The sequence below is a fragment of the Triticum aestivum genome, chromosome 2B, assembly GCF_018294505.1.
Source record: "Triticum aestivum cultivar Chinese Spring chromosome 2B, IWGSC CS RefSeq v2.1, whole genome shotgun sequence".
Taxonomy (NCBI): Eukaryota; Viridiplantae; Streptophyta; class Magnoliopsida; order Poales; family Poaceae; genus Triticum; species Triticum aestivum.
In genome coordinates, this window is record NC_057798.1 from 723472716 (window position 1) to 723482123 (window position 9408).

The following is a 9408-nucleotide window of genomic DNA, read 5'->3' on the forward strand; positions in this document are numbered from 1 at the left end:
TGATGGCTAACAAGTTATGCCTAATTTAAGGGCTTAATAATCAACTAGTGCAAATCAATATGTGGTTGGATGGTATCCCATCGACTACGAGTCACCCATGGTGATTTCATCAATCTTAAGATGTTATGCTGGCTCAATATCTCGAAGGTGCTCATAGGGCATGTGTGCATGCGTTCATATAGGTGAGCATCGCGATTGTGCCGTGTTAAAAAAACAATAATTGTTTAGAGGTTCACCCTTTATGAGCTTTGTAAATCTCAAAATCGTCGCATGAATGTGCAAGTTAGTAAAAACTCTGAATAAATCTGGCAGAACTTTTTGAAAGATCTCATCGTTTGGTAAATGCAGAACATTAGCTACTGGACTTTTTGATATTTTGTATGTGATCCTCTCTCATACCAATGTGTCGTCTCCTGGGCTAGAGTGTGCAGGCCTAAACACTTGGGAGGCTTGGGAGTCATTGACCTGGCTAAGCACGGTATCGCTTTAAGACTTAGATGGGAATGGCTTAGACGCACCGATGATTCCAGGCCGTGGCAAGGCCTCAACCTGACCTCGGACAAAAAGGTGGACCAAGCTTTTGGAAGCCTTGTCAAAATGGGAAGTTGGTTCAGGAGGCAAGACCTTGTTCTGGAAAGACCGATGGATACATGGAGCAGCTATTAAAGATTTTGCACCCTTGGTTGTGGCAAAGGTGCGGACACAAGTGGTTAACAAGAGACTTGTGCGAGATGCGATGTGCATGCATTCATGGATGGACGATGTAATGGGCAATCTATGCACTGAGGGTCTCACCAAGTTCATCGGCCTTTGGGAGATTCTCTTGGAAGTTCATTTGGACGCTCAAGTCGAGGACTGCCCCATCTAGGCTTGGAACACGTCCTGAGTCTACACGGCATCATCTGCGTACAAGATGCTATGCGAGGGAGGAGTCAGATTCCATTGCTTCGGAGCCATATGGAAGTGTTGGGCACCGCTTGCGTGCAAGCTATTCATGTGGCTTGCGGTACAATATCGTTTATGGACCTCGGACATGAGAGCTAGGCACGGATTGCAAGACCAAGCATCAAAATGTTATATGTGTGACCAGGAGGACGATACAGTGGACCACATTTTGCTGCAGTGCGTGTTCTCGCTGCAAGTGTGGTTCCGCTGCACTACTAGGGTGGGTTTGACGGCCGACCTTTGCCCAACAAATGACTCAAGATTGGTGCAGTGGTGGACGGATACGAGAAAGCGGATAGATAAGCAGTCTCGGAAAGGCTTTGACACCCTCGTGATGCTAATCTATTGGACGATATGGAAGCAAAGGAATGCAAGGGTCTTCGGCACGGGCATAATCAAGAACGAGTGGGATACTGTAGACTCTATCTTTGATGAGTTGAGGACTTGGGCCAAAGCAGGAGCTTTCGGAGGACAACCGATCATAGAGTAGTCGAGTAGAGCTAGGGAAAGATGTGGAGGCTTGGTTAGGGTCGGTTTGTGACTCCTATCTAGCGATGTGTAATCTTTTGTACATATTTTTTCTTCCTTCTATAAAGCTAAGGTACGCCATTGGCGTGCCCTCAAAAAAAATACAAATGGTTTTTTTTTTTGGCAAGAAATAAATACAAAGAATTTGACAACAGGAAGTTGATCCACACCAACATGAACTTCATTCAGACATCAGCGACAACCAGCAACAAATACTATAACAGATCATCATTTTTCAAATCCACACTGGTGTTGCTCGTCCCGATACAAGTCAAGTAGGATATGTATTACACACAAGAAATAGCACTATCAGTCAAATAACACAACCAATAAGATCAACCAACAAATGTACATATATGATGAAGCTGCTGCTCTTCTCCATCAGCATTCCAAGAAAAAAATATTAAGAAACAACTGACGAATTAGAGGGCCTGCGACGAGAAAACAAGGGCGTGGGATGAGTGCTTCTAGATATCTGATGGCACCTCGTCGATGTGCTGCCATCCATCATATATTCCACCTCTTATCTGTGCACATAAGAAGATCCTTAAGACAGACGTACACTGCTGAAAGATAACTACTACTCCCTCCGTTCCCAAATATTTGTCTTTTTAGAGATTTCAACAAGTGACTACATACGGAGCAAAATGAATGAATCTACACTCCAAGATAAGTCTACATACATCCGTATGTTGTGTCCATTTGAAATGCTTAGAAAGACAAATATTTGGGAACGGAGGGAGTACTACATTACATTACTGTGCGTATGTCGAACAGACATTAATAAATGTCTTCACAATGATCAAAACCTTTCAAACAGAAATGCATATCATGAGTGTAAGGCCTATTGAAGGTTATAGCACTTACCAGACGGATTGTGAGGAACAGCAACGCTGCTCTTCACATTTTGCTGGGCTTGGGAAGATGACCGTTGCATGCGAGGAGATGTTTCATTTTTGCCGTTTGTTATGGGCAAAGAATGCCTCTTCCTCGGGTTATTGTCTTGAACATCTGGGCTTAACTTTGGGGATAGAGCAGCCGCCTTTGCTCTTGCAGATTCTGTGAACTGCATGTAACTTGGCAATGGAGTGCTGTTGCTCATGCGAGGTTCTTGATCAGCATTGTCAGACTTGGCGACTTTGCCTGAGCTCTCTCTCTTCGCATGCTTATAATCCTTTGACAGATTATCTGTGCTGCTTCGGCCGACTGAATTGCTGCTTGGACTAGTCAGGGACCTTCTGCTTGCATGAGACTTTGATTTTTTGCTCTTGCTCTTGCTCTTGTTGGTATTGACAGAGACCTCACTTGATGGTGTGCATTGAGATTCCGCAAAAGTGGTTCGGCTCATGGGAGTTCCCTCAGGTGACTTGGCATATGATCCTATAGACTCCTCTATTTGGTCATGCAAATCTGGCTTTCCTGATTCAACATGTGCTTGCTCAAGGACAGGATCTGTGGCAATGGGAGGGTTAGCAACATCACCATTCAGTTCTTCCTCTTTCTCTGGCTGGACGACTTCTTCGGAGGTGTCCTTCACTTCAGAATGTAAAACATGGGTATCTTTCTCGGCATTCTCACTGGCGTAGTTCCGACCTCCAAGAGCTCCCATCTCCATTACAATCTCACCACCATCAGCTTCTGATCTATCTGGTGAGTCAAGTGTAGATGAAATTGAAATCTCAGTCCCACATTCTGAAGCAGCAGGTATGATTTTAGCATCATGACCAACTGTGCTTCCGGGTATGACTGTTTCAATATTTTGCTTGGGTGAGGTACCACCCTGTGAACGGGGAGTGTGCACCTTCGATTTGCTTGGCGCATCCAGAAAAGATGAACTGTTGGACCTACTGACTGCCGAAGTCAGCTCTTCGAATTTCATCTGTGCAGCAGCAAATGCTGGATTGCAGGCCTTTCTTGCTGCGCTTCTAGCTTCCATCTCCAGTGACTGCTCAAGATTATATGCATCCATAACATCCTCACTGGGGTATTCAGATTTTTCAGGAACAGGGCTGGGTTCCCTTGATGGATCAGTTTGGGTAGAGAAGTCTAAAGACTGCTCCACAACATTCTCTGTCTTTGAATCAGTCAACTGTTCAGCATCGTCATCGACCTTTTCGATAAACTCTGGTGCAGGATCATCTTTGATTTCCAACATAGAGGTTTCCTCTGGGACACATTCAGGAGCCTTCAATCCACTCAAATCAAATGACCTTGGTGTCTCTTCCACAAAGGCACTAGATTCAGAAGGCCTTAGTGTCTCCTCCACATCATCAGGCACTAACTTGGGGAAAGAAATGTCTGACTCCGAAAGAACAACCTTTTCCTCATGGTGAGCATCCTCTTCCATCTTTTCAACCACCAACCCACTATTTTCTGCATTCTCAATCAAGTGGCCTTCAGTGGTTGGCAGAATCAGAGTTGTCCACCTCTCCATCCATTTCCAGGTAGCATCAGTTTCAGAAGCATCACATCTTATGTTCATGGATTTGGAAGTTGACATGTTGTCCATGAGCTGGCAGAAAATAACACGGTGTGAGCATGAGGAAATCCAAACTAGAGATAGTGAGATGGCACCAGTAGTGGTAATAGTTATTTTGTCTCACCTTGAGAGCAAATCCATTGTGAAGCAATTTCTCACTTGAAGAACGGACCAAAGTATCCTGTAAAAAAAACAGAAGTCCATTATTAATAAGCAAAACATGGTCGGAAAAATGGCTATCCAAGGGTGCTGCTCAGCATAATAACACAAAAGATTAGGATCATCTTGCACATTTGGCAAAGAGGAATAGAATCGACACGGAAAGTAATGACTATGCAAAGCATGGAATTTCACAAGTTGACAGATATCACAACTTGGATGGAAAGTTTAGATTTCATGACACAAGCAATAAATAGACGGACCTGGTTGCTAGCTAAAGGACTTTGTAAAGGTAAATCCTATTGAGTAAAGTTGAAGCCATGATGTTTCCTCCCAGACGCAATGTGGGTGATAATAAATATGTTATAAACGAAAATATGTTAAATAAGAATGCTTTACTCACCTGAAACCTTCCTGAAGATTGTTGTGCTTGATGAGTCCGGACAAGCCCTTGAGTTTTAACAATAGCAAGCAAGCATTGTAAAGATTCTGCAGCCTGCCGCCTAACTAGATGCCCGCGTATCACAGCTTGCAGTTTCACAAGATCCTTATGGTTCGATAGCTCTTGCCTTGCCTGCAGTCATGTAAATGCTTAGTACTGTACTAACATTTAACAGGAAAATATTGTAGTGAGCATAATAATAGGTGCCAAAATAATATAACATACGTTGTATGTTCTGATGCCAGACTGAATGACAATAGCAGCAGACTCCACGTGATCTTCCTCAGGGTCTGGAACGCTTCTATCAACAAGTGTGGCAGTTTCATCCTGCTTCACCTCAGTTGGCGAAACAGAGATGCTTTCATCTGGCTTTTCATCAAGTTTCTCAACATCCTTTTCAGCTGGCTCTTCACTCAGCATCTCGGTTATCTTTTCATCTGGCTGTTCAATTGACCTCTCAATTATCTGGTCAACTGGCTTTTCAGTTGTCTTCTCTGTCTGTTTTTCATCGGGCTTCTCTTCGTGAACAGACTTCTCGTCTGGCTTCTCTTGAAGCACAATCTTCTCATCTGGCTTCTCTAGATGCAGGGGCTTCTCTGAGGCATAAGAGTATGTTGAAGAGTAGACATTGTTGCTTGGAGCAACATCAGCTTTTGCTTTGCTCGAACTTAGAGTTTCAGGCTCGGATATATCAGAGTTCTTGAGAACTCGGTGCCTTGTAGACCTCCTACGAAAGCTCCATCTGCTTTTATCTGATATGGCCTTACTCTGGAAAAACCAAGATGTGCATCAGCCATTAGTATGAAAAAAAACTGGATACTTGATCTAAGGAAGAGGGAAACAGAATCCTTGTCAGAACTTTCACATGACAAAAAATGACAGAGCACTACAAAAATAAGAAGTGACAACAGGGAATCGAGTGAACCTTCAAAGCAGGAAATACTTCTCAACTAGTGAAGTAAAATTCAGATACTAGGAGGTAAAAGGGCACAAAATGCAAGCAGATTCTTCTTCAGTCACCATCAGAAATTTGAACAAAACAGCACATTAATTGCTTTCTATTATAAACGTATCCTTTCGTTTATTAATGTGTCCGTTTCTTGGTGAACTTCTTAACTATAGTTTGATAGTGGTACCACTACCAGCTATCCATCAGTTCATTCCTATTCTTATCCAAACCAAGCTGAATCTGCATGAAATTTGTAGATAGGGGGAAAAACAAATTATCGCATAATTCAACGACGACAGACCCTCTAGGCTGTCATATGAACACCCAAAACTACAGATCCCATTTCAGCACATGGGGCGCAGAATTCCCGCTGATAGGCAAATTTTCCGGAATAGCACGTGGATTTAATCCAGGATCCTCACCGGCCGACCTGCTCCGCTGCTCGGCAGGACTTGCGGTCCAGAGAGCAAAGCCGTGTCCTCCTGAATCCATGATTCTCACAGTGGGGGAAAGAAAGTGGCCAAAAGTTTTAGAACAAAAAAATGTCAAATCATGGGGGGGCAAGGGTTAGCAAAATCCAACCCCGGGGATGGGGAGGAGAAGGACGGACGCACCGGGCCAAGAGGTATGCACAGTGCGCGCACCTGCGCGTAGCATGGCATCATGGCGCTAGGCCACCAGATCCCATGCTGCATGGGATCGAGACGACACAAACAGCGACCTCCTAAGCTAGAGCCACTCGGCGGAAAATGGAAAGAAAAAAAGGCTTAAAAAGAGGGAATTTGTAAATTCATGCGTGTGGCAATTTAGCCATGCGCTCCTGCTGAGGGGACTTGGAGCAGCTCCACCGCCCAGTTTTGAAAATCGAAATTTCACGCCCACGAGCCGAGCTAGTGGTGCGCGGCGCGGGAGCACCGGGGGAATCCCCCAAATTGGTGGCCGTTTCGGCTCCCCGCCGCGGACCGGCGCTGGATCTACCTACACCCGCCTCCGCCCCGCGCGCTGGGCGGAGATCTGCCGAAAACAAGCGCACCGCCAGCTCGAACCCGCCCAAAAGAGAAGAACAAAAAAAGCAAGCAGCTTGGACGAGCCGGAACAGCACAGATACACTGCGGCTGGGAGCACGCGGAGACGCCGCATTCGGCGTGCGACGGGCAGGGGAGCACCCACCTCGTCGGCGTGGGCGTCGGTCTCGGGGTCGGAGCCGGCGGTGGCGTCGGATCCGGCGCCGCCACAGAGGATCTTGAGGCAGCCGTTCTTGGACTTGGTCATCGTCGGATCGGGTGGCTCCCCCGCTCCCCTCCAGCCGCCGGCGGTGCCTCCTCGGGTGAGCCGCTGCGGCGGTGAAGTCAGTGCTCTGCTCCGCTGGCTGGTGTGCGTCTCTGGACTGGATAGAGGTGGGCGGCTGTGCAGCAGCAGCTGCTGCGGGGCGTTTCTGTGTTGTTTGCTTCCGAGCTGCACGCTGGGCTGGCTGTTTTTATATTTCCGAGCGTTCCGTTCCGCCTCGGCCGGGCCCTCCCCCCTTTCTCTTTCGCTCTTCTACCTTTTATATAAAAATCAAGTTTTTTCCTCCAAAATAAATCAAGTTTTTTCTTTTTTTTTCTTTTTTCCTTTAGTAACACCTTCGTCTCTCTCTTTTTTGCGGGGTAAAAGAGTTTTACTTCAAGATTATAATTTTACAGTCACGAGGCAAGAATTCATCGGTATATGTGGGCCTTCTGTGTAGCCACACTCTATGGTACGGTTGGTACGCCTATATCTTGCCAAATAACCTTCTACTCTGTTCTGACTGTGATGAAACTTTTGTTGAATAAACTCCCGATTCTCTCTCAAGGATTTGATCTCCAAAGCAAGATAACTATACGGTGGTCGAACAAGTGATTCATCATTAAAGATCGATATGGCCACAGAAGAATCTGACTGCACGGTAACTGAAAGCTTGGTATGTTGCATGGTCAAGGCCATGCTCTGCATGAAAGCATGTATCTTCGCTTCCAAAGCATCATTACAATAGAATAGAAATCTATAAGCAAAAATATATATACTTCGAAGTTGTGATGTAATATCTTCATTTCTAACTAGTTAGAGTAGAGTTAATGCAATTTATTTGATGAATTATACGACCCAAGTCGGTGATAGTAGACCTTCGATTAAGATCTTCGCAACTAATTTGTTTTTTACACTTTCGTGTGCTGCAATGGAATCATAAATATTTCAGCGAGTTAATGTAACTATGTGAAAATATGGATTTTATGTGCCGACGAAACCAAACCTTATTGGCTTAAGACGGTTAATGTTGTTTTCGGGGGGAAATCAAATCTGTAGGGGAGGGGGAATCTAAATGGGGATAGAGGGGCCATATGTAGGGCAGAGGTTAGAGCATCTACAACCGGCATTGGCAAATCCGGCCCCCTATACAGCCGCAAAGCGCTTGGGCATGTCCGCTTACGTATCTGGACGGTCCCTCTTATAACACATGCAAATCCATGCACGTTCATCATGCACGTCAATATCGCACGTAAATAACAACTGTTGGCAACAAAAGTATTCCCTCCGGTCCTTTTTACTCTGTGTATTAGAATTTTTTTCAAGTCAAACATTGCAAACTTTGATCAAATTTATATTAAACAATATCAACATCTATAATATCAAATATATATATATATATTGTGAAACTGCATTTCATTATGAAACTAACAATATTGATTTGGCATTGTGAATGTTGATATCTTTTTCTATATGTTTGGTCAAAGTGTAGATAATTTGACTTTGGACAAAACTTATATGCAAAGTAAAAAGGACCGGAGGGAGTACATCGTTCTTACATAAACTTCATTTTAAGTGCACAACTCAAATATTAGTTCTTTTGTTTCCATTATGGGTCCACATATGCTTCACAAGTTCAGTGAGTAGCTGCACATGCACCTGATGATCTCGAAGATTCGGATGCATCTACAGAAAGTTCATAAGCTGATTTGCATCTTGATCTTCGGAGATTTGAACTTGTTCTCCGGGCGCTTCAAAATTATTGGTTTGGGCAACATCATCACCCTCATCCTCGACAATCATATTGTGCAAAAAAAACACAATATGTCATGGGCTGCCATAAAGTTTCTAATTTCCACATCATTGTAGCTCCACGAACAATTCCCCAACGAGGTTGAAGCACTCTGAATGCCCTCTCCACATCCTTCCTAGATGCTCTGTACATTATTGCAAAGTGGCTTTGTTTCTTTCCGTGTGGTTCTAATGTGGTCTTGACAAACGCTGCCCACTGAGGATAGATGACATCGGCAAGATAGTATCCCATGTTGTAGTCACGGCCGATGACAATGTAGTTGCACGGCGGCGATTCCCCATCACAAAGTCTCTAAAGAAAGCATGCCAATCTATAAGTCATGTGATGTCACTACTTCCAGTATGATGGTGTCCTCTTGGTTGTGACTTTGATACATTCCCCGCAAACCTTTGGGAAATTCTTTCCTTGCTAATGCATGCAATCAATTGATCCAAGCATTCCTGGAAATCATCTGGACTCTCCAATAGCCAACAAATTCTCTGTGTCCTGCACATTTGGTCTCACATATACTCTCTCCAACCACCTACACCACGACACAGGCAAACTTGACAGTAGTCTTTAGGCACGTGTTCTTCCCATCCGGACCATCTCACCAACGGCATCTGCGTCAGTACCAAGTGCAAGCATTCCCAGAGTAGTTGTGCATTTCTCCTTAGCACAAAAAGAGACTTCGCCGCCGCAATCCCTCGTGGGCTTGAAGTAGTCATTGCGTGCCTCCACTCCCTTCACAATGCACAATAATAATGTTTTTCGCTTGCGAAAACGGCGACGAAACTATGGATCATTCGGGAAAGTTGGGTTCAGAGTAAAGTAGTCCTTGTGCAGTA

General features: G+C 44.7%; 1 protein-coding gene across 1 annotated transcript; it reads right to left on the minus strand.

Moving 5' to 3' along the window:
- Positions 1–1686: 1686 nt before the first annotated feature.
- LOC123046964 (protein IQ-DOMAIN 32) lies at positions 1687–6966 on the minus strand. The gene is made up of 6 exons (XM_044470423.1): positions 6673–6966; positions 4779–5321; positions 4515–4685; positions 4077–4133; positions 2341–3985; positions 1687–2000 (listed from the first exon to the last, which is right to left on the minus strand). Exons 1-6 carry the CDS (start codon positions 6772–6774, stop codon positions 1981–1983), a joined length of 2538 nt encoding a protein of 845 aa, XP_044326358.1. The 5' UTR covers positions 6775–6966; the 3' UTR covers positions 1687–1980.
- Between the last annotated feature and the right edge of the window lie 2442 nt (positions 6967–9408).

Excerpts from the sequence above, each read along its gene's own strand:
- LOC123046964 (XM_044470423.1), bottom strand. The coding sequence starts at position 6,774 with ATGACCAAGTCCAAGAACGGCTGCCTCAAGATCCTCTGTGGCGGCGCC. Across the intron at positions 3,986-4,076 it reads ACAATGGATTTGCTCTCAAG|CTCATGGACAACATGTCAAC; the intron begins GTGAGACAAAAT and ends ATTTTCTGCCAG. Across the intron at positions 2,001-2,340 it reads TGTTCCTCACAATCCGTCTG|ATAAGAGGTGGAATATATGA; the intron begins GTAAGTGCTATA and ends TTATGTGCACAG.